At 40.3% G+C, this 25,439-nt stretch overlaps 2 protein-coding genes and 1 long non-coding RNA gene across 6 annotated transcripts; 1 reads left to right on the top strand and 2 right to left on the bottom strand.

Annotated features, from left to right (window-relative positions):
- The first annotated feature begins 251 nt into the window (after nucleotides 1-251).
- LOC120289854 (protein CANDIDATE G-PROTEIN COUPLED RECEPTOR 7-like) lies at nucleotides 252-833 on the top strand. Its single transcript, XM_039305234.1, has one exon. The coding sequence runs from the start codon at nucleotides 252-254 to the stop codon at nucleotides 831-833; it is 582 nt and encodes a 193-aa protein (XP_039161168.1).
- Nucleotides 834-4,321: 3,488 nt separating this feature from the next.
- LOC120289853 (protein trichome birefringence-like 9) lies at nucleotides 4,322-13,697 on the bottom strand. Its single transcript, XM_039305233.1, is given in 7 exon segments — nucleotides 4,322-4,615; nucleotides 10,558-10,694; nucleotides 10,697-10,875; nucleotides 11,540-11,698; nucleotides 11,804-12,193; nucleotides 13,280-13,364; nucleotides 13,367-13,697. Coding segments are annotated over 7 exon segments (1,575 nt in total).
- A 7,149-nt stretch (nucleotides 13,698-20,846) lies between these two features.
- LOC104427747 lies at nucleotides 20,847-24,346 on the bottom strand. Of its 4 annotated transcripts, XR_001982533.2 has the most exons (5): nucleotides 23,319-24,346; nucleotides 22,786-22,906; nucleotides 22,538-22,710; nucleotides 22,397-22,452; nucleotides 20,847-22,260 (listed from the first exon to the last, which is right to left on the bottom strand). It is a non-coding gene; the product is annotated as an uncharacterized LOC104427747 (long non-coding RNA). The 4 variants fall into 4 exon arrangements; XR_005547567.1 differs by lacking the exon at nucleotides 23,319-24,346 and having other exon boundaries at nucleotides 22,786-22,988; XR_001982536.2 differs by lacking the exon at nucleotides 23,319-24,346 and having other exon boundaries at nucleotides 22,538-22,700; nucleotides 22,786-22,988.
- Between the last annotated feature and the right edge of the window lie 1,093 nt (nucleotides 24,347-25,439).

Genomic DNA, 25,439 nt, shown 5'->3' with positions numbered 1-25,439 from the left:
TGCCGATGACCATTAGCAACTTTGTGGGGGCAAATAAATCTTTTAAAGAAAGTGACATCACTTGATTACTCTAAAGATCCGACTTTATTGTTCTACCCAATTCGAAGTCATATTTTCCCAACAACATCATTGATCACTTCACCTTCTACGACCTCTCTATGCCACCATACTTTAACAAAACATATCCCGTCACTTATCCCAGTGAATACTCCCTATTCTTTGCCAACTGCGATCCAGGGACCCGTGTATCCATGAATGTCCGCACTGAGTTGTACAATCTCGATTCGGATGGCTCCAAAAATTACCTCTCGGATGGACAATCGAGGCTAATTCCCCTCTTCTTCGAGTGCTCTTTGGCTTTCTTCTTCCTCCTTGTTCTCTGGGCCTATTACTGCTATTGCAACAAAAGATCCATGAATAGGGTTCATCTCTTGATCACCGGATTAATTACCATGAAAACGCTCAGTCTCATCCGTGCCGCGCTGGATAAGTACTTTGTTAAACTTACTGGGATACCTCACGGTTGGGAAATTATGTTCGAAGTTGCTCAAGGCCTGACATCACTTATCGTCACAGCATGTGGTTCATCCATAATTGGATTCTCGTTTTTTCTCAATCCATTCTTGCGAGAGAAGAAGACCAAGTTATTCAATGTTGCCATTGCCCTCCAGGATCTCCCCAATGTGGCTTTCCCTTTTGCGAGGACCATGGGAGACACTTGGCTTGAGGTAGCGATGGTACTGGGTTTGCTGCACGTAATCTGCGCGTGCACCATCCTTGTTATCACAGGGAGACCTCATTGGTTGCTGCAGAAGGCTGCGAAGACCGACTAGAAGGCAGCAACGTCATTGGCGAAGATTAATAAATTTGCCTCGTTGTACATGTTGGCAATGGCTTATTTGTGTGGAATAGCGGTGTTTGCAAACTTGTGGCTGAGCATGGCATATGAGTACAGCTGGGTGAGCAATGCCGTGGAGGAGGGTGCGAATCTAATGATTTTTGTGGTGTCGCTGAGTATGTTTGGGCCTTTCGATGAGTACACCATTCTTGACGCCCAGGATGAGAAGGAAGAAACAATGGCAGTAGCAAATGAAGGGTCCGAGGTTTGAAGGAGAGAGAGCAATTACATTTGAAACCAGGACACGAGTGCTTATTTCTCAGTAAGTATCCATATTTTCTCTACGGAGATTAAAACTGGCTGTGGTGAATTTTTTTCTGTGTATGGATGTCGTTTACTTGAATAAAAGAATCTGTGAAGAAATGCTGTGAGTGGAAAGAACTGTCCCTTTTAACATCAGTGTAATAATACAGTTTCATGTATGAAATACAATGGTCTTTGCTTAAGGAGAAAATCACACTTTTTTTTTATGGAAAGTAGACCAGAGAAGTTGTCAGATATATTTAAACTATGGAAATCAACACCATCATAGCCATGACATATTCAATGAGTATGACGGCGTTAGTTTACATAGACTGAGTCTATTTTATAAATTTTCAGCAAACCAATACGATTTGCAAGTCTGCATAACTTTTCGGTTGAAAAATAAGGAGAGCAAATGACCGTCCATAAGTTTCTCTATTTGGATTGAAGGCGGGATATGAGCACCGCCAATAAGTAGGGGTGTAAATGGTTCAATTTGGTTTGGTTACCGATAAGGAAATTTATTGAACCAAACCGAAATCCAATCCGAACCGAACTGAAATCCTAGTTTGGTTTGGTTGGGTTTTTCTGTTTTTACTTTTGCTTTTTTTCCTACATACACCCTTTTCAATAATTTTTTTTTTTTTTTTTTAATTGCTTTTTTTTTATATTCTTTTTCTTTCTTTTCCTTCTCCTTCTTCATTGGCCAGTTGTTGGCCACGATGGCGGTTGATGACCAGCTAGAGGTGAGCTAGAGCCTCGCCGCCACAGGATGGCGAGGCTCCAACTCCCCGGATTCCGACAAGGTCAAGCCTCGCTGGAGGTCGCTGGAGCTCTAGAGCCTTGCCGACGTTTGGTGGCCTCTAGCGAGGCTCGAGCCTTGCCCAAATGACTAGATTTGGCAGGGCTCGAGCTCACCGGCGTCGGAAGAGCTCAGCCTCGCCATAGGCTAGTGAGAGGCTCGACCTTGCCCAAATCTGGGGAGCTAGAGCCTCGCCGGCCCTTGGTAAGGCTCCAACTCGCCTTTGGCTGGTTGCTAGCCGCCACCATGGCCAGCAATTGACCAATGAAGAAGGAGAAGAGAAGAAAATAAAGAAAAAAATAAAAAGAAAAGAAAAATACAATGAAAAGAAATTTAGATTTTATCAGTTTGGTTCAGTTAACTGAATCTTGGTTCAGTTAATGAATCGATAGAAACTGAACCGATTAAAAAAATTTGGTTTTTAATGAAAACCAAATTGAACTAAAAAAACTGAGCTTTTTGGTTTGGTTCTCGGTTGGGTTCGGTTTTGACACCCTTGCCAATAAGTAGAGAGCCTAGATCGAACAAGTGTTGTCGAATCTAGGTAAATGGTAGGTTCCGAAGGATTGGACAAGATGCTTTTTACTATTATTAGCTACATATATTTAAAGTACAAGGTAACAGACGGTTTATAGAAAGACATCAACTAGAATAACCGTAATACAATATGTTTCCCAATTGCAATAAAGATAAAATCCTCTATACAAAGAAAGATAAATTGAATTTGTCAGCTTTGGAAACTCTCCCTATACTTGCCAAGAGTATGAGAGCAATTTTTGGAATTGCTTTACAGTTGAGAGATATTTTCTCCGATACGCCCCTGCAAGAGAGGCGTTCAATCACGAATGCCAATCTTGGACAGTAGAGAAACTGTTATCATGCAAGAGGCTTTCGTGAGTTGATCATGAGGGGACACGTGACTCACTCTTAATAGGCCTTTGTTAGCCATGTCGCAAACAAAATAATAATAAGGGCAATGTGTCTCATCTTGGAGTCAAAAACGGGATTAGCACACATACGTAGCACCAATGTTATTACAATAGATGTTTGGTGTGGTTGAAGAAGATATTCCAAGTCACACGGAAGCTCTCACAAACTTTTGCCAAGATTTTGTATTACTTTTAGTCAAGATCAGATAATCTACACAAATCAAGAAATAAGTAATGATGCCGTCATATCTGCATATAAAGAGCAAGGAATCTGATTTGGATTAGATGAATCCAAACGAGATGACAAATGAACTAAGTGCTTGATAACACGTGCGAGAGGCTTGCTTAAGATTGTAATAGCTTTCTTCAATCGACTTATGTGATTTAGATGTGATTGATTGACAAATCTCGATGGTTGATGCATATAAACTTCCTCCATAAGAGTGATGTGTAAGAAAGCATTGTTAACATCGAATTATAGAAGAGGTCAAATGTTTGACAGGGCTAAACAAAGAATGACCTGTCTTGTGGCAAGCTTAACAACTGGACTAAACACATAATCATAGTCAAGTCATGGCCGTTGGTGAAATCCCCTGGCGACAAGTCGTGTCTTGTACCGAGCTATTCTACCATTTGAGTTTCACTTGACTCAAAGTATCACTCAAAGTATCCACTTGCAACTAATAATATTATGATGTGGCTCAAGTGGTACAAGTTGCCATTTTAGAAAATTACATTAAATTCTTCCGACAGAGCAATGTGCCACTTTGGATCTTTTAAGGCGTGACAAACACACATTGGTTCAAGCAAGTGGGTAAAGGATGTTGGTAGCTAAGCATATTTGTTTGGGTTTGTAATTGTTATTCGAGAGCCAGTGATCATCGGATGAGAACGAGTGGGTATTGATGGAATTGCGGTGGAGGGGCCAAATGAAATGTTTGAGTCTTTGGGAGACATAGATGGAGTTTCAGTGGCTGATGATGGATCCACACCAGAGGACATTAAATTATTATTCTCCATCAAAGTTGTGAGGCCATTTAAATTGTGATTTAAAACTCCTTCATCCATTGAACTTGAAAGATCTGTTTGATCGTGCATGGTATGACTTAGCTCTCTTGTGTTGGAAGAGGTGGCAGATTTTTTTTATTAAAAAATGAGAGGGTGCTTATGTCACACTCCGGAGCTTCGAGCGTGCGCACATCTCTCGGTGGTCAATAAAATTGTGATGTCCCAGGATGTGTTGCCGACCCATTCATTTTAATGCACATGCGGAAACGAATAAACAAATCCCCTGACAGCAAACATCATGGAATAGAAAAGTAGGATAACAAATTCACAACCAAAACACACTTTTATACCCAACTAGGTTTATATACAGGACTAGTCTGTCTACCAAAATGATTAGCCTTCAAAAAGGAAATTGTCTTACGACCCCCTAGTCGGACACGTTCACCGACCCTTCGGACTCCATAGGCTCCGGGGCACCGGGTCCTCCACAGTACCATCAGGAGTGTCAGCAGCACCCTTGCCAAAAGCGACGTTGACAACCACAACGGGGATCTCAAAACCCTGAAGGGGACTGACTCTGTATCCATTGAGTCCATGGTGGAACCCCGCCTTGAATCGATGAGGTACCCTCTCAAGTAGGCCCTCATCGATCCGGACAGTGATCACGACCAACTCGTAAACCCAATGACTACCGGGGATCAGGATGTCTATACGCTGCTCAGTAATAGCCCACAGCTAACCAAAACGTTCTGGACGAACCATTATCTAAGGACCTGAAAAAAAATTGAGCCCACGACGAGGTGAGACAACGTCTTAGCAAGTCCACCCGCTAAACTTCGACTAGGAAGAAAATACGCCTAGCCACACAACCACACAATTACAGAGACTTACCTCATCTCAGATCCTCTCTGTAGGTCAGCACAGTTCAAATACACAATCATATTTAGTAATCAAGCTCAATCAATTGGAACACCACCATTTTTATCTCAATAAGCACAAGGGTCCCGATTATAAGGCCAAATCGTTACCACACAATTTGTCCCATAATCAGATTCGTCAAATCAATTAATCACGCATCCTAATTGATTACGACCCAACGGCCACGGTCGACTCAACAGTTAGCGGTCTTCCGGTGTAGTTGGGCATCGTCTCGCACTATCGAGCACAACAACGTCTACATCTAGACAGCATTCCACATAGGAGCATCGATCTAGTCTACACTGCGACTAGCATCCATTAACTTAGGGCATTCCTGAATGAACATCGCCCGGCCCTAAAGGCTCGTGACAGGTTCTCATATCATTCATGCACCCATCCAATCCTGACCAAGACATCATGCTTTGCACTCAAATGTCCTAATTAAAATAATGTACTTGGCATATTTTCTTCGTATTAAAAACACACGGTAAAATAGTCGTATGTAAGTACACGGTTAATTTAAATAAGAAAAAATTGATACCTTTTTTTTTTTTTTTATTTTTAAATCCCACTATTTGATATAGTCTTAAAACTATTTTCGATGTAAAACCGACATCCGAGATTTTCTAAATAAATATCAAAATTTCACAATTTTGGAATAAATAACCAAAATTTCAATCACCACTCAATTTGCACAAATTAACACTCAATTACATAAATTAAGCACACCATTGCAATTAGCACGAAATTCTGATCACCGGCTATCCTGGTATAATTTTCGGAAAATATTAAATAATTAAATAAATTGCAAAAATAATTAAATAATGCAATTTAAATACAATAAATACCCACTTAGGTTGGAAATGCTAATCCAACCACCTAAACGCCTAGAAATTTTTGAACATAACTAGATAAATAGTACAACTTATCTAGTCCATAATTAGTCTATTCTAACCATCTAACATGCATAATTAAACAATTAAATCACTAATCCATACTAACTAACCACCTAATCCATAATTAGCATAAACTAATTATCCACTAAGTGTCATTAACCCCATAAGTAGAGTTTAGCAAGTAAACTCATCGATTTAGTGGGCTGGTGAGTCTATGGTGACGGCGACGCAGTGGCGAGCGATAAACAAGCCTGTAGCAACACCAACGAAGGTCTGGACGGGCCTTGAAATGGGTCTAGAAGCTCTAGGGCCCTTGCTGGCCTTCTGTCTTTGTTCAAGGGTTGAAGGAGTTGGCACGAGGCTCTGCTCGGGCTGAAACGGCCACACGGGTAGCGGACAGCTGCTGCGGGGCTAGGCGGGCGACGGTGACAGTTTTGGCGGCTTGGTGAGCTGCAACGGTGAGCTGAGGTGGCTCGGGGACGGCGAACGACGGCTGGCTGGGGCGAGTGCAAGGGACATGCGGACAGGCTCGCGGGCGCGAATGAGTAGCTCCGATGGGCGAGCGGGCACTAAACAGCGACAGGGGGATCAACAATGGCTGCTGGCCTTTTTCTTTGGTTCTCTTGAGCTCTCTAAACTCATACAAATGGAGAAAGTGAGCTAAGGGAAGAAGAAGAAGTGTGCTGAAGAGAGGGGGATCCATATGCCCACAAATATCCACCAAAATGCTCATCGCTTGCCACCGCCACCTTTAGCCCTATCCTCAGCCTCTTTTCCCTCACAAAACTTCCCCAACAAGCCTTAGTTGAGGCTGAAATGTTGCACCTGCTTTGGGCCTACGAATTTTGTACATTTGGCCATCCAATTTCATTCAATTCCCCTCCAATTCTCCTCTAATTTGATCCAATTGAAGCCCCAAAAATTCAGCCAAGGTGTCATCGTCCCTCTTATGATTTTTTTCTCGTCAATTGAACCAACTTGACGACAAAAAATGCTACAAAAAACAGCCCTCTAATTTTCCCGGTCCAAAATAACCTTACTTTGATTTTTCACCAAAATCTCGGGTTCGCAGAAAAATCTTCGAAGGATGAGTCGACGTTCCTAAAATGAATTGTGACATGACAGAACTTCATTAGGTTTAAATTCATGGTTAATTTCAATCGGACGCGATTTTAGCGTGACCTAACCTACTGAATAGCTTTTAGGAATTTTTAGTGCAATTGATCCGTGGTTGATTATTTTTTAGTCACATTGTGCATCTTCGATTCATTGGCGACTCTTGGTTGTCATGAAAATCTCGAGATTTTAAATACGGACACAAAGTACATAAATAACAGAAAAATCGGTCTAGTGCCGTTCGACAGAAATTTTGCAATCAGGTGGAATCACCTACACACTAATCACATACCTCTGTCGAATCAACCTATCTTTGGTCTCTGATTGATTTTGACGGTGCCGTAATGACCATTGCAGATTAGTACAGTCGAGTAGTCGATTTTTGGTTGAATTCTCAAGTCTATTGCGTTAAAATCCCTTAATGGCTTCGCCAAATAGACTAGTTATCTCGCGAGTGATCAGCTTAGAGAATAAAACTATAGGCACGTCGATGAAAGGCCCGACTTATTCAATTGAAAGCAGAACTTGAAAATCAAGCCGTCACAGCTTAGATACTATGAGATGCTAGAGACGGGGATTGAGAACTAGTATGATGGAGCAGTTTAGCGTGTTTGCAGTAAGGAAAAATGGATTCATTAAACACTACATTATGTGAGATAGAGAATTTATTTTGTTTTTTTTTTTTTGTTTTTTCATTAGAATTGTAACACTTGTAATCACTTTGATTAAGAGAGTAACTAAGAAAAAATACAAGGTTTCAATTGATGTCGGCATTTATGCTTGCCATATAATTTGATCCAAGGATAACACAGACAACCAAAAATTCAAAATTTCGAGGAATTTGGACAGGAGTTGAAGAGAGTCGCAAAAGGAGAATTGAGTCCTGAGACCAATGTAGGTAGATGATTTATTATAAATGCAGTAGCTTGAAATGTGTATGATCATAATGAGGATGGAGGAAAAGCTTGATGAAGCAATGTAAGACCTGTTTGGATAACATGCCAATGATGATGCTTTGCAATCCCATCATATTGGGGTGTGTGGAGATGTTTGTGAATGTATAATCCCACAAGACAAGAAAAATACTTTTAATTTTTTATATTCTCCACCACCATTAGAGTAAACTATACTATGGGATTTTTTTAGAGTAATTTTCCACAAACTTCTGAAATTTTGGAAATAGAGCAAAAAGGTATGATTTTTGTTTGATTGGGTGAAGCCAAATGTATAAGGTATAGAGATCCACAAAAATAACATAATATGAAAAGCCATCTATTAATTTCTCTAGAGTGGGACCCTAAATATTAATATAAATGAATTCAAGAGCTCATCGACTAGACAAAGTAGAAGCACCCAAGGAAAGTCTATATTTTATTATATTGACACAACTCACAAAAATATAGCACATGACTTGGAGATAGAAGGAATTGACTTTAATTCTAAAAAAATATTCTAAGAAATTCAAGAAAAGTAAATGAAGGAAGATTGAATATGAGCATTATATTCTAGGGATAATTTCAGGAAAATTGTCTAATCAGTTATAAACCTATCATATGGGTACTTATTTAGTCATAAATTTGTCAGTTTTGTAAATTTAGTTATAAGTGTTTGCACAAAATTTCAATATAATCCTTTTAGCTAATATTTGTCAAATCGTTGACGCAGTGATGTGCCATGTAAAATAGTTAGCAATGATTAAACCTCACATTAACAATTTCTGATGAAATAGACAAGAGGGATTGCAAGAGAATTTCACGCAAAAGTTTAAAACTAAACCAATAATATTAGATTGTTTAAGATCAGTGTCTGCACAATAAGTTTATGATTGATTGGGTAATTTTTTCTATAATTTCTAAAATAACTGACCATGTTTTGGATTACAATCCACAAGAAAAAATCACTATTTTTAGGACAATATCAATAACCACCCCTTTCCCCCAATTTCTTTCTACACATTTTCTACTTTTGTCCAGCCAATTCTCCTCCAATTTCTGCAACTATGTTTACTAACAATCGATTTAAGGTTGCTCGGGTCGAGTTGTTTACTACCGAAGATAGCATGGTTACACGACTTCCAAATATACCATAGAATCATTGTGACGACCCAGACCCGGGGCAGTACGGAGGGACGGACTAAGATCGCCTTGGCAGTACTCGGGCGAGGAGAGTGTGACGGCCTGAGCAGTGGTGCGCAGGGAGGAGGGATGGCGGTGTGTCCGCGCCTCGGTCCCCGAACTTGCACAAGGAAGGGGTTCCTCTCTTGTCCCACATCGCCTAAGGAGGGAATCCTGGGCTAGCTTATAAGGCAATGGGCCCTCTAATTGTATATATGCGTTTTCTTGGGGTAGTATAGGCTACCCCGAGAGGAACAAAACCATGAGAAGTTAGTGTCCAAAGCGGACAATATATGTACAGTGGAGACCTGAGTGGACAATATTGCACAGTGGGGCCCGGGTCATTACACATGCTTCCGCTGTGCTGAAGACAAAGCCTTGAGGGTGGCCCGACTGGGATGGTGGTGCGTCCGCGCCTCTGCCCATGCAATATACGTTTTCTTGGGGTAGTATGGGTTGCCTCGAGAGGAACAAAACCGTGAGGATTAGTGTCCAAAGCGGACAATATGTGTACAGTAGAGACCCAGGGCGTTACAATCATGGCCATCATTTACAGGTTTGGCAAGAGGTTTGAATTCTTTTTGATATCTCCAAACCCTCTTGCCAGACTTGGAAATGGTGACCATGATTTTATGGCATATTTGGAAGTCGCGTAACCACGCTATCTTCGGGTGTAAACAATTCGACCCGAGCAACCTTGTGGACATAGCCTTAGCAGAGTTGCAGAGCTTCAAAAGATGGAACCCCAAGTTGAGCAAATCTGAAGTTGAAGCCATGAGCTCGTCAAAAGCTTGGATTCCACCGAAAGATGGCACATTTAAAATAAATATTGACGGATCTTACGAACCTAGGAGAATGGAAGTTTCTGTGGTGTGCATATGTCGAGATTCCACTGGGAATTTGCTCGATGGAGCCGCACGAACAGTAACAGCTTCTTCGGCATTCATGGCAGAGACTCAAGCTCTTTTTGAAGCCCTAAATCAATTTCTCTCTTCGAAAGGAGGAAGTGGTGTTTGAGACAGATAGTTCAGACCTAGTCAACACACTAAACAGTTCAGATCAATTCACGTGGAATTTTCACCCCGTCATCATGAAGTGCAAAGATAAGTTACTCTCTTTGTCTAATGCCCGAGTGGCCCATTACTTTACAGAGGCCAATTTAGCAGCTGATTATATTGCGAGAGCCCACAGAAAAAACTCCTTACCCTTGAACTGGGTTTTTTTCCCACCCCAAGCTCTTCAGAGTATTTTATGTACTGAAGCCTCGTTTTTGGGCCCTTGCATATTTCGTTAGCTTAATGAAGTATTTCATTTTCTGACCAAAAAAAAAAAAAAAAAAAATCGATTTTCTCAAAACTTTTCTTCCTAAAGAAAAATCTATCATTGAACGTAAATATCAGCCTAGAACGATGTCACCTTACGAATATTTGTATTCTCGTTTGCTGTGATTTTCGAAATGCATTGAAAAGAATGAACAAATCGAATTAGCCTCCAGAAGCGAACGAATTCGATGGGATCGTCAAAGCAAACCTCAAGTCACCAACGGATATGTCCGCAAACCGGCACAAACCGCTTCCTCCTTCAATGTCTCGCATAACCTCTCTTCTATTTCCTGTTAAGTTCACTCGCATACGTATCTTCTCGATACAAGCTGAGCGTAGAGAAGTTCATTCCAGGTATCCGGCACACCCGGCAGGCACCAATGGCTGCAATCCTGGGGAGCGGTAGGAGGAGTACCGGGCTCCCGATGGCTGGACGGATGGCCGTCATTCGAAACTCTGTCATGTGCGTAATGTTCAGGAAGTGGACCTTGCTGGCGTTTCTCCCTCCCATATCTTTGATCACCTCATAGATCAGTGGGTTATACAAGGTCTCTGAACGTGGCCTTGTGGAATCGGACTGTGGTTCTCTGCTGATGTTGCACTGCCCTCCTTTATCCCACGAGCCATGGCTGCAATTCAAACACAAAGTTTCTGAAATTTCAGACGATCATCTAACACAGAAAGAGATCTTGAGATATGTTTCTTTCGAAGTTTTAGAAGACGTGACCAGAAAGATTGGCAAAAGTTCTTGTCATTTCATGAAAAGGATCGATGGATAATAGGATAAGAAAAGTGGATGGAATAAACAGTCCTGTGATGTAACAATAATTCTATGCTAGTGTTCATCCTTTCAAAAATCTATTCCCTACTAATGAAATTATCAATTCCACTATTTTACTCATTGATTCACATAAAATCCCCTTATAAAATTCGATTACTTAAAAAAAAACCATATTAATAGCTAACAACTAGCTCCATGAATAAAGAAAATAAATCATAATAATTCTGAATTACTATATTTTATTTTATTAGTTATAAGTAAGTTGTAACAACCTTAAAATGAACAAGGGTAGCTTACAATGAGTCCCTTAGTAATGTAATGATCGGTACGACGTATGTGTACCGTTTGGTTGATGAATATGCACTGTTTGTGTATTATAAAACATGTAACTTTTATAAATTATATAGTTATATGACCATATCGTTAAAAAATATATATATTTATTAAGGCAATTTTCAAATCCTTCTTCAACTTGGAAAAGCGTTTTCTTCGTGCTTTCTGAGAATAATAACCTGTAGTGCGCGGGGGAGTAGCTTCGGAAGAACACGTGACTTGTCTCAAAGTCCAAATTCCGTTTTGCCCAAAGCTTCCATGTCTGAAGAGATCTCCTAAATGCTGCAGTCAAATCCATAGTCATGTTGACAGCTCCTTTTTCCTCGAAGTAGAATCCCCTGAAAAAGAAGACATCAAAACATCATTTGATGAAGAGAATTGAAGGACCAAACTATATAGTTCACTATAAAGAACGGGAAATTCGATCTATCTACGGTTCATACATCTTTGATGTTTTGTCTTGGTTCCACCAATGCCCGGCATTGAACACGATCACATCCGCGCCAACCCACATCTTCGAGAACCAATGCAGCTCGTCAACCCGGATCGTCCTGCGGACATGGGCTGGGGAGTTCGGAGGGGCTTTGGCTGTAATGACCAGGTATGGCACCCGGTAATACTCAATGGTCAGGTTGTACTCATGGAACCGGATTGAGAGGTAGCCCTTGTGTTTGTTTAGGGGGTTCCCGTTGGCTTCGTAGATGGTGGACCGGTCAGAGACTGCTTGCGAAAGCATGCACACCAGGGACTCCCACTGATTTCTTCCCAGGGAGTCGCCGGCGAACACTATTCTTCCGTTTCGGCTACTTTCTAAGAGCTTGCTTGCATTAAATCTGTGACATTAGAAGAATAGGGAAAAAAGAAAACTTGAATGAGATCGGACTAAAGAGTGTTTGAATGCTTCAAAACTAAAAGAGGCTTGTCATACTAAATGTTATGAAATGTTGTAAAATCACTATCAGCTGTTCTAAAATTTTAAACTCCCTCATCTATAGACTAGACTTTGGCCAAAGTCTAAGGCATGAAAATTTGCAATATATTATAATGTGAGATTTTGTAGGACACTGATAAGTGTTCTAACAGCTTAAGTTTTTGGGGTGGACTATCACATATGCTATTTTTCTTTTGCACATACTTCCACTTTAGCCTTATCCATGTCTTTTTCAAGAGGACTTAAGAGTCTGGTAAACGGGTTCACATGTCTTCCACCTGTTCACAAGTTCGAACAATCGAATCTTTAGCCGCTTTTTTTTTTTTTTTTTGCTAAATCTTTAGCCGGCTTTTGCTAAATCATTCCGTACAGATATTTCCTACCTTTTGGGATACAAGTGAACGAAGCTGCGGTAACAGATCATGCCTACTGTATCTCTCAACACTTTGATGGCGACTATGAGACTTATAGCTGTCCAAAGAACCCGCGCTACCTATTCTCTTCATCAGCTAGATCGCTCTCGCCGGTCTCTTCTATCGGTCTTTGTCTTACAAAGATCAACCCGTTGGGATGCCAATTAGCGCAGAAATTCAAAATAGAAAACTCCCCACCAAGAGGCGAACATGTTTGCAAGACAATTAGAAAAACCTTCTTCAACGCCTAAAACCAAACTCTTGTATGTTCAAACTAGGAAACAAGAAAATAGAGATTAACTAGGATGCTCAAGATATGCTATACGTTAGGCTAACCAGATATCAAATTAAGTACGTAATGTCACTCAAAATCCTGGAGGATTATCTGTCCTTCAATAAGGAGTAAGTAAAATAAGAAAAAGATAATGCTCAGATTTCTTGCCTTCTTATCCATTATATTTTCTGTATTTGCGGTTGAACTTTTAATAAAGGGGTAACGATACATGAATGCAGTATGCTCTCATTGACAATTGAATTAACGAAAAGAGACTCGTCGCAAAAATCAAACTCCGTACCTGGGAAGATCGCAGCCATAAGGTTGCCAGCGCCACTTGAGATAATCATCATCTTCCCGCCCATTCTCGTGGCATCGGAACCCCGGTCGAGAAACGGGCAGCTCTCGTCGTAGTGCCTAAAAGCGTTGCTGTCGTCCCTCACCCACCTCCCTCTCCAGTAATCACACTCTCCCGTCACCGCCGTGACCCACTTGGAATCGCTCAGAGGGAGGAGGCTGGGACGAAGCAGCGACGGGGATGGGTACAGCTTGAAAGGGCTCAGGCGGTTGAGCCCGACGTAGGAAGAGATTAGAAGGAGGAGGAGGAACGGCAGTAGCGCGTATTTGAACTCTCTCAACGCCTTTTTGGGGGAGGACGAAAGGTGGAGATCCATAAAAGGGATGATCCCCATAGAACGGAAAACTATGAACAACGCCATGGATATATTCCTCCACGAAAGAGAAATTATATGGTTTCGGCTGGCCGGCGAAAGCAATGATTCGTTGGTCTACTGATAAATTAACATGCTCTATGGGGAGGTCTAGTTTATTAGACGAGGAGATGGACTCCGTCCGGCACGTCCTGACGACATGACGGCATGTCTCGGCGGATTTTCTTCCCTCCTGGATAGATTCCCCACTTTTGGTGCCAAAAACGGCGGGAATAACAAGGAAAGTATTGCACATATCTTAATAGATTCCACCGTTTAACACCGTAAATTTTTTTGTCGGACCACAATTCTAAAAATTTTGAGTTGTTAGATAAAAGTATAGTTTGATTTTAAAAATTCCAACACAATATTATTTGGTGAGGTGTGAATATTCAATAATCCCTTATGAGATCGGTCTAGTCATAGTGGTTAGGGAACGATGTTTGTGTGGGGGAGATGCACTGAATTGGTTAGATTCTTTACCATCGCCGAATGTAAATAATCCTATCTTGGCTTTGGTCCAAGGTTTGTACTTTATTATAAAAAATAAAAATAAAAACAAAGTGTGAATGTGTCGATCTATTAATACAAGTTCTAACAATAATGACCAGCAATAATGCTAGGCACACTTATGCTAGGGAAAATAGTTCAGAATATTCTAAATTTATTGCACTTTGGTCAATTTAATTATAAATAATTTAGTATATTTGGCCAATTTTGATTGAAAAATGTTGACATAAATGTTGGTTGTTCTATGTGGCCCTATTAACATTGACATTGACAATTTTATTTTTATTTTTATTTTCCTTTTTTTTTTCTGTGTAGCAAGGGTCAACAAGAGCTGCCTTGCCCAAGGTCTTCACAACCAGTAAGGGTCATTGGTGATCGATGTTGGCCTAGGACAAAAAAAAAAAAAAAGCAAATAAAAAGAGGAAAAAATTTAAAAAAATTAAAACATTACAAAAATTGTATACGTTAGCACAAACAATACTATATAGGATGACTGTTGTCCATGTCAGTGATTTTAGGTCAAAATTGATTAGATATATTCAATTGGCAAATTATCAAAATGTTTAGGACTCAATTAGTGAAATTTAAAAATTTAGGATTGAATGACCAAAGTACAACAAATTTATGACTATTTGGACAATTTTTCCCTTATGCTAAAAGTGCCCAAAGTTAAATATATTTGATTTGATATACTATAGAGTATGGTTCACTCTAAATGAACTCATACATGTGCATATTTGATACTAATGCTTAACCTCATTTAATATTTCAATTTAATATACCTTCTTAAATTATTTATAGCGTTGTTCATTAATGATGGATAAATTATTACCATATAAACCTATGTCTGTGCATGTATATATGTAGATGACATTGACTAAATGACCAAATGTTTAAATGTATTCGTCCTCCTTGCTCAAAGTCTCGGTTCAAATAACCATACTTGCCCTTTCTCTTTGGGCCACTCCCAAAAGCACAAACATGTGTCTCTAATACTTATCTAGTGTAGGTGGGTCAGGAAGATGGCCACACTCGATAGAGATTAGTCAAGTACTTAAAGAGGTCCAAATGATCCATTGATATAAAAAAATAAACATTCACTAGCAAGAGGGAGAATAAAAAAAAAAAAAAAAAAAAACTCCACCGAGGAATAATGCCCTTCCACTCTCTTTTGGCCACATAGGATAATTTAAATACCATTAATTGACGGAGTTTGCAACATGGTAAGTTACATGCGATTTCATCGAGTACAAAAGGAAAAAAAAAAAACAAGCAATCTGATCATAATTTTCTGGCCTTATGCGAGTACATCTAAAGTTTCATTTTCATACAACTTCTGCTCGATATTTTCCCATGTTTGTCGCCGGAGAATTATTTACGGATCTTGTCATATTCCGTTGAAAGAGTTCGGACCATTATTGTCGTGATCTCCTTTCAAATTTCGTCCATGAACTTAAGCATTTTTAGCAATCATCCTTGTCCAACTTCCGAAAAACGCCAAATCTCTACCAATCACCGCTGTTCTTCCATAGCTTCAACTGAATAAATCGCCCATCATTCCTCTGCAAAGATGCAGAAAATGTGAAGTGATGAATTTCCAATCTAAGAGAGTGAACTTTGATGAGAAAAACAGTTAGCATAACCAAAAGGAAGTACTTTTAGATTCATCAGGAGTCTTTGAAGAAGACGGAAATCGGCACGTCTTTCTTTTTAAATCGCTCGCGGATTGCAGTCAATTTGACTTCGAAACTTGGCTCCCATATTCTTCTGGAATTCCGCATTTTGCAAACGAAAGTATTCCACCGTGTCGTGGGCAATATGAACTATGGATCAAGTACCCGTTGTGCTGCGGATCTCCTGCAGTGAATAGTTTTCTGCATTCTTTAAGGTCAGAGCCTGCATTTATTCTAGCATGAAAGATTAGTGAGGACAATCATGTAACATATGCACGGAGTTGGAGAATATAGTCTAAGATGTCTTAAACTTGTTGCACTTTTGTCAATTTCGTCATAAATTTTTTTCAATTTTACCAATTAAATCATAAATTCTCTCATTTTTTTATCAATTAAATCAATTTAATTAATTTTAATTGGAAAGTGTTGATATGGATGCCATTTATCTCACGTGGCATGAGAAACACTAGAACAAATTTTCATAATCTTTTTTATTTTATTTTCTCTTTTTCCTCCTCTTTTTTTTTTTTTCCGTCGCCCATTGTCGGACCTTGGCAATGGTCGACAAAGGTTGGTAGGTTCAAACAAGGGTCATTATCACTAGGGGTGATCGGTTCCAGTTCGGTCCGATTCCACCTTGGAACCTTTTTTTATTTTATTTTCTTTTAAATTTAATAATGGAACATGGATTACTTGTTTTTTCCTCCAAGTTTTATGGATTATTACAATGAAATGTAATTGAATTTGTTAAATTAAAACAATGAATGATATTAACAAATGTAAGATTAATATTTTTAGTATAGATTAATTCTAGGCTCTTTTTATTATTATTTAGTTATTTATGCATTTATATATTAAAAAATTTATTTATATATAACATGTTGGAAACATGTCGAAATTCTCTTTTTTGAGAAATGATGTGGCGTGTCATGTCATTTGCGTGTCGCGTGTCCGTGTCGGTGCAACCTGGCCACCGGTTCCAAGACTAGAAACCGGGAACCAGACCGCTGACTATGGAAACCACCCAAAATCGCCGGTTTGGTCCGGTCCGGGCAGTTCCTATTGCACACCCCTAATTCTCACCGGCCTCGGCTAACTTTGTTACTGAGGATGAGAGAATATGAATGTTGGAATGCGAGTTGGTTCCGAGTCCGAGCGAAGGGAAGCTCCTTCCCCTTTTATAGCGACGAAAAACGGAGGGAAAGAGGACTTGACAAGGCAATTTTCAATTTTCGTTTTACTTTTAAATACACGAACACACCTTCTCTGCCAATCTAATGTTGGAAATGAAAAAAAAAAAGGAGTATTTTAAATTCCAAAAATTCATTAGAAATAGTGATAGGCATATATCCTCGGATTTCCCTTTTGATCAATCAAAATTAAAACAGTACAATTTTGAAAATTCAAAAAACCCCTAACTTATGCACTTATCAAATTCAATTCGGTAAAAGAAACTAATAGAACTTCCATTATTATTTTTTTCACAAATACTCGATAGTTATAAAAATACATAAAGGTACCTAAAATCCTATAACTTTCTAGCTTATTGAATTCGAATTTTGTGGGTGCATTACGATGATATCAGGCAAATTTCTAATAGAGTAGAATTCAAGTAGGGAAAGGAAAAAGGGAGAGAAGCTCTTCTTTTGTCATCCTGAGGTCGGGAAAGGTTGCAATGACTCCCAAGGACTCTGTTTTGCCCCTGCGCATTGCTCTGCTCCAAATGCTGAACCAGGACCTGTTGAGTCTCTCCTCCTCTAGAACCCTACACCCCCAGTCACCTCCCCTGTCACCTCCCCTGCTCCAAACCCATCTCCAAGAAGACCCTGTTTCTCAAACCAAAGCCCCGGTTACAGAGACCCCTCTGTCTCTGCTTGCCCCTGTTTTCTTGCCGGAGTGACACTCCGTGCCGCGATGCCCGAGCATTTGCCCGCAGGAGCAAGACGAAGGGCGGAGGCCCGTCGCCGGATCGCATCGAGGGCGGCTCCAAGATGCGGCGAGAGGCGAAGCGGAACGCCCGGAGGAAGAGCCGGAAGCTCGCCGAGTCGCTCTTCTACCGCCTCAAGATCTCTAGCAAGAACTACGCCGACAACTTCTCCGAGGAAGAGCTGCAAATGATGCCTGGGATATGATAGGATTGTCAGGTTCATGGAGAAGGACGAACCCAATTTGCGGTTCCCTCACGATTGGTACAAGTATGGCGAATTCGGGCCGTATTCTTTGAGAGGGGTCGTGGTGGGCAACCCAATACGGGGCAGGTTTTCGGACGAGTGCGTGACCATGATTGGCGAGGTCCGAGATCATGAGGAGTGGGAGAAGATTGAGCAGTTTGACATGACGGCGGATTTTGGCAAGAGGTTGAAGGAAATGGATAAGACTGTGGGGTTTAGGTACTTTTGGGTGTTCGTGAGACACCCGAAGTGGAGGCTTAGGGAATCGCCATAGCAACAATGGACTATGGTGGCTGACGTAGTTTTGGAAGCCGGGAAACAGAGATTGGATAAGTGGAACTTGATGGGTAGGCTAGGGAATAAGGCTCGGAAGTTGATTACCCAATGTGCTGCTTGGATGAGGCCCGATATAATCTATGTCAAGAGACCAGTGTATCAATGCAGGTTTGAGCCTCAGGACGATTTCTTCCGGTTGCTGATACCTTTTCTTGATCCCAGGACAGAGAGAGATTTTCTTTTCGAGCTGAAAAATGGCGATGGGGCGGTTGAATTGTGTACTTATTTCAATGGCTTGTGCAAGATTCTCAGGGCAAATCCCAAGGCCTTCGTAGATGATGTGGTTAAGGCTTACGAGAAGTCAAGCGACGTGAAGGAAAATGAGTGTTTGGAGTTTTTGCTGACAAAAATCATCCCGCTGAGTTATTGCATCCGTACCTTTGTATACGGAATTGGGTTGATTCCAGTTTGCAAGTGTAAGTTACGTGTGTAGTTAGCTATTGATTCAGCGTAAGTTACATGTGTAGTTATGAGATTAAAAAAAAACACAATTAAATCTGTTGATTCCAGTTTGCAAGTGTGATTTGTCTTTGTTTGGGCTCAAGTCGTATTTATTTTGCATGTCCATAGAATTGATAGGCTTCTCTGTCTTTTTCTGGAGCAAATTACTCCATAATTAGCAATGATTGAGTTTTATGCGTAGAATAATTATTGAAGCATAAGTTTGTGTCTCTTGAAGATGAGTATATGTATGAGGAATAAGTAGGACAATTGGAAGTAAAATATGCGATTGGCATTTTGGAAATGACTAAGAAATTCTTAGTTATATGAACATTAGTGACTGAGTTGTTAGGATGCGATGTTTCTGCAATCACTCAATGAAAATCATTAAAGTTCTTTGCAGTTGCACCAACTACAGCTATAACTTTTCTACTTCAGATCATGAGAAAGTAGTCTCTGGCGTTTCAAAACTACCATATGGATTATATCAAGAATCATATCTACGAACCAAAGTATTTGGGTCTCAGATCCTTTAAAGTCTTTTGTTGCATCCTCTCCAAATTCATCACGAGGCATACGGGAGCTAGCTTTGAGAAACAGGTTACATGCTGGGGATAATGGCATCTATAGGTTTTAATGTCATTCTCTATTTGATAAACAAGGGAATGTCTTTGTCATGGTCATATACAAAGCAGTAGAGAGTTCTATGCTGCTCCACACAATATGGGATCCATACAGCAAATAATTATCAAGGAGATCAGAACTGATGATTTAGGAACAGGTGTGGCCTGGACATGATACTTTGCTGAAGAAATACCTTCATAGCCATCATCTCCTTCATGTTCACTATCCACTCTTTTTGTCATAGCTCTTTTCTCCTTCTAGACCTCGTGTACTGACACGTGCTTCAAAGTCAACTTAAGTAACCTTTAAGATTGAGAACTATGTCAAAATCTTACTCCTCTATGCTTTTCTTCGTCCAGAGGTGGTTTTGTAGCTGTTAGCGCATATGAGGACCGATTTGCTCTCTTCTCTGTTTCAGTTTCTGTTGGAAGCTATAACATTGATCAGGTTTGATGCAAGACTAAATTTCTTTGTATATTTAACTGAATATGCAGGCAGTGAGATTTTTATTCTTATCAATGTTCTCAGTGCCCAATTAATTTCCCTGTGCTGCAATTTGAGAGGATTTTTTATCCCTCTGAAACTGGAGACTTATTTGCTGGTAAAAGTTTCCCGAAGCCCGATATACGTGGAACTCTATGGAGCATGTGTTTTCTACCAAATCAACCAAGTAAGGAGCATGATACTGTATTAGCCATTCATCTGAATAGGTATGTATTATGAGTATTATGTCCTACTAGGAAACTTGTGTACACATATATTTAGATGTTCACACAACTATTAGATGAATTTTACTTACTATTCTAGTTTAGTATTTGTTTTGGTGCTTTAACACCATGATAAACTGGTTTTATCAGTTCTGCAGGAGGGGTGCAAGTCTGAATGAGCTGTTGTTATTCGGATGGAATATTAAAGAGCACCACTTGCATTATATTTTTCAGAACGTTGAAGCTGGACTGTTAGCACATAACCTCATTGAACTTCCTCATCTTCATGGATTTGCCTTTTTGACGAGGCTTGGTGATGTTCTCTTAATGGATCTTCAAGATGCTTGCAATCCCCGTTGTGTTTATAGGACAAGTTTGAATTCTTTACCTCCTCCAGTGGAAAAGATTGATGCGGTGGAAGAAACCTGTAGTGTACATGACTTCAGCATGGATGATGAAGGGTCAGACAATGCTGCGTGTGCTTTATTGAAGCTGAGGGATCATGATCCCATTTGTATAGATGACAGCGACTGCAATGCTAAATCAAGCTCCAGATATATCTGCTCAGAGAGTTGGGAACCTGGAAACTCCTGAAATTAGAGGATGATCATTTGTGTAGATACGGGAGAATTTGAAGTTTCTTCTTATTTGAATGGTCTTAATTTATCTGAATGTCTATATAGAGATCTACCATGCAAGGCTCTTCTGTGGGTAGAAGGTGGCATCCTTGGCTGCAATTGTTGAGATAAGAGATGAGAGATGGGAAGATCCTGAAATATGAAAATGGAAAAGCTAACATGTACAAAATGCTATCCAGAGTAACTGTCCTATCTTGGACGTCACTAGCAGATTTTCATGATGAAAAACAAGATTATATGTTTGTTGTGGAGTGGCGCCCCAAGGATCACTCAGAATTATTTGAAGTGGCATCAATGTTGAGAAGCTGTTGAAACTGCTTCCAATTTATCAAGGCATAACTGGTATTTAGATGACGAAGATGAAAGTGACAGCCTCTTATCATTCTTCCCATGTACTATCATTTGTCGAAGAAACAAGGGTATTATCTGTTGGACTAAGCTTTACAGATGTGACTAATGCAGTCGGTTTCCAAACTGATGTCTGTACTTCGGCCTCTAGCCTTGCAGGCGATGGTTGGCTAATCCAGACACACCTGAGTGCAGTGAGGCTTTGTTTGCCCGCCAAGGCTGACCACTCGGAAGGCATTCCTTCATCCTCGCCATTATGCCCAACTCGGTCTCGCAATAATGCTGGTATCAGTATGGGTACAGTGGGACATCATTTTGTTGTGATTTCTGCTTCTAATCCTTGCCTTCTAATAACTCCAGGGATTGAAGTCCTTTCCACATCAATATGAAATATTTGACGTGCACCATCTGACATTTCAAAGTGAAATTTCCTGCCTGTTCCTACGTCAGCGGAAGAGATGTTAAGCATGCTGAATCTCTTCTTCAAGGAGTTCATATTGGCAATATCATTGTTATTGGCACACGTAGGCCTCCTGTGGAAGTTGTTTCTATCATTCCTGATCAAGGCCTTCGAGTGATTGCATCAGGGAACATATCGTCAACAAGTGCCGTGGGCACTGTAGTCAGCGGTCATATCCTCCAGGACTATATCAGTATCACTATGAACTGAGAGTGGAGAACTTTGCCACATTGAGGCCTCGTAAACTCCAATTCGCTTAACAGGACAACATTGTGGGCTGCTACGATTGTGCATATGGGTAAAATTTTACGGTCCATTCATTTTACTAGAGCCTTAGAAGTGTGACGGTTGTACAGTTGTGATGTATATATGATACCAAAGACCTTGCTATATTCTTTCTGGCTACATACCTTGCCAAGTGAATTTACAAAAGCTGAACTGTGATGTTTTTGACAGCGGCCTCTTAAATGAAAGTGTTCATTCTCGCACATGAAAATGCAACACTTCTTTTTGTACTCAATGGGCATTTCTGATTCGAGAGGTCTGATTTATCTCCAGATTCTACACTCAGAAAGCCGAAATTTCCTCTTGCCTTGCCTGGAGATGAAATCATCTTTGTCGCAACTACCAGCATTGCCTCGAGAACTTTGTTCTGGTCTTTAAGCTGTCAAAAGAGCCAGAAATACCGTTCTAAGTAACCATTAAAAGAGTGTCCAGTTTGGTATTTGATGCGGAAAGTAGATGGCATTTAGGTGGTTGATTATTTCCATGGAAGTACAGAAACTCCCACTGAGACTTACAGTTTTTAAATGAGTTGGTAACTCGATTCTCAGTCACCACATCAGGCTTTCTCTCGCTGTGAAATGGCGTACAATCATCACGTGGTCAAAGAAAAAGTGTAAAATAAGCTGACGAGCGCAGCCTATAGAGTCTTGACTAACCAGCTCGACAGCAGAGGCAAGCTCCTCCAGGGCTCGTTCGAATTTAATATTAGTTGGTACAGCAACCTTCCCCCGATCAAATTCCAAGTCCTCAAGAAAATTCAGATTGAATGCTGTTCCCTCCTGTGAGAACAAATCCTGAAGCAACTTGCAGCTTCAGCATCTATGCTCTCCTTGACAGCAAATGTTGAATGTGAGAAGGTGAAATAGATGGATCAAATTGATTTTTATGATAAAGTAGTGCAAACCTTGACCTTTTCCATAGCTCTGTCATGTAATTCATCTTCAGATAGGAAAGATGTCCAGATTGTCTTAGCTTGTTTATCTCTGGTACAATGGACACGCGGCGATGCTCTTATATGCTTCACCCTGGACAAATGATAGAGAAATGGGAATAAGAAAGCACGTGCGGCATCCACACACCCGCACGGCACAGCACACATCATCTGAGACAGGATACGAGGTTAAAAATCAGAACTTAATACTCACGGTGTAGATTCTATAACTTGTAGATATTGCATTCATGCATCTGTTTCAACTAGTTGGCTAAAAAGAAACTTATCTACTCATGGATAGAATGCTTCTGGTAGATACACCTCGGAACTCATAGATGATTTTTCTCATTTTACATATCTCCTCTGCATGCATTTTATACAGATAGAGAAAGCTAGAACTTCCAGACTTTAAAACTCCCTTTTTCTCTTTGTATTCCTAATGAACATGTCCATCCGAATAAGAACATGTCCTGCCGTATATGAGTTTTGACTTCCAACATCCATACCTGGCACCAGGGTTGACAGCGTTTCTGACGCATTTGAAGGGCCAGGTGAACAAAAACATAGTAATGCCATTTAAGAGTTCCCTCACTGTGAGACAACCACATTACTAGCAGGATAATGGAAGCACTAATGTGCGGCAGTCTTACAAGAGAATCTTGCAATATCCGAGTAAGTTTAAAGTTGGGATACAGAATATGATTTCCTCTTCCGTTTGGACCGCATGTCGAGGCATGCACTACATTTCCAAGTGCTGACAGGGACTTATCGATGGTTTTAGCTTCTTCAAGAACCCTGCCCTCTGCTCCCGTTTTCTCAACCTTCTCAGAGCCAGCCAGATCCACAAGAATTAGCTTTCCAAATGTTCTGGCCATGCTCAAGACATGAAATTTCATATAAATTGCAATCCCATAAGAGACCAACCATACCTCTTCTGTATGGTTGATTCCCGGTGCACCAAGAATATGTAAATACAATAGCTTCTGCTGCTGCCCACATTCATATCTTTTTCAGTTTAAAGTTTGAAACTGTAAGCATAATTAGGGAAGGTGGCAGATATTGTAGATAAAGTTCTGATATGGCTATGCAAGATTAAGAGCAAGCACGAGCCAAAACGGAAAGCAGTAAGGATACGGGTCTCCCCAACTGCTCTGTTGCATATACCACATTGGATTTCAGAGGATGGAAATAGAAGATCAACCCAGGAAGATTGGAAAACAGTCAAATGAAATTGAGCTTGTATCTTACAGATAAGCCTTGTAATGCTTTAGGAATGTCTGATAGAAATATCTGGATGGAAGGTAGAAAACATCAAGGGGGTCTCACAGAAAGAAAGCATAAGATGATATGTAAGTATAGACAGTTTTAACTCAATAAGCTATCCAGTTTTGCGCAGACAATAAAGAATAGGTAGATTTATGATCGAGCAGCAAACCAATTTCTAGTAGTTCCACTTGTGGTATTGCCAGAAACACCATTTGAGTCCATAGAGCAAAATAACATCTTCTTCTCAGAAACATTTTGTGAACGTGTTTGAGGCACATAGGCATCTTAAGATGCATTCTTCAGGCCCAGAGCACATAAAAACTGGTGTCTTAAACCGCCTATTTGGTCTCTTTAATTTGTATGTTGTCCTTTGAAAGATCTAAAAGGTCCCTGGAAGAAGGAAAGTAAATGATGTCCATGAGGTTTTATTTATGAAACTTCCTTCCTGGGATTAATGGATGAGATTCAGGAGAACGACATACAGCATGCAATAATTAAAATAGAGAAAATCCATTATCTCAACATGAATGTCTTCAAATGCAGTCATGGTAATCTATACCTTACTTTCCCCATGTAGGTCTCTTACCTTTTAAAAGTTGAAAAACGTAAAAAATAGAGCATTACATCAATAATTAAGTGAAGCACCAGCTTGTGTAGGCGCACCATGGACAATTTGACTCTATACTTGAGTGAATCAGCAGAAGTGATTTCTCTGAAAATTCCATCAACCACTCTTGCAAGGAGACCTTTCTTGGCATCATCATATCCGAGGTTGGTTGGTCCCTGATTCATAAATACTGTTACTAGACTTGTATATATCAATAGCCATCTACTAACGCTATTCTGGTGGTGGACTGAACACCTCCATGCTATATGTCTTTCCAGCTCCAGTCTGCTCCAGAGAAAATGGAGTTTGTTGTTAGGAAATAGAAAGTGATCAGTATAATTTATTTAACATATCAATAAGATAAGTTACGTAAAGTATCATAAACGCAATTCTACTTCTGCGACTTGAACTATGGTTGTAACATCTAGCTAGAACAAGGAGAGGGAATTCCTCTACATAGAGATCCGACGCGAAATGCCACACTAACAAACTTTGAAAGAATTCCGAAGTGAATTTCTTGGAATAGAACAAACAACATAGGGCAACTTCAGATCCATATACCCTTTCAACTTGATCAAGCAAACAGAGGCAGTAATGATAGGATTACTTCTACTCCATTCATTTGGAGCACACCTATCAAGTAGGAAGCACGGACCCTCTTTGGAAGCGTCCATGTCAGTGTCCGGCACCTCAACACGTGCCGACATGCTCCACATGACTCGACACGCCCCAACAAGTTGCCAACAAGCCTCGA

Source organism: Eucalyptus grandis, chromosome 11 (genome assembly GCF_016545825.1).
Source record: "Eucalyptus grandis isolate ANBG69807.140 chromosome 11, ASM1654582v1, whole genome shotgun sequence".
NCBI classification, from domain to species: Eukaryota; Viridiplantae; Streptophyta; class Magnoliopsida; order Myrtales; family Myrtaceae; genus Eucalyptus; species Eucalyptus grandis.
Note: the sequence above shows the minus strand (reverse complement) of the source record. Positions and strands in the feature narration are given on the sequence as shown.

Bases quoted from the DNA above. Each gene is read 5' to 3' on its own strand.
- LOC120289854 (XM_039305234.1), top strand. From the start codon at position 252: ATGAATGTCCGCACTGAGTTGTACAATCTCGATTCGGATGGCTCCAAA.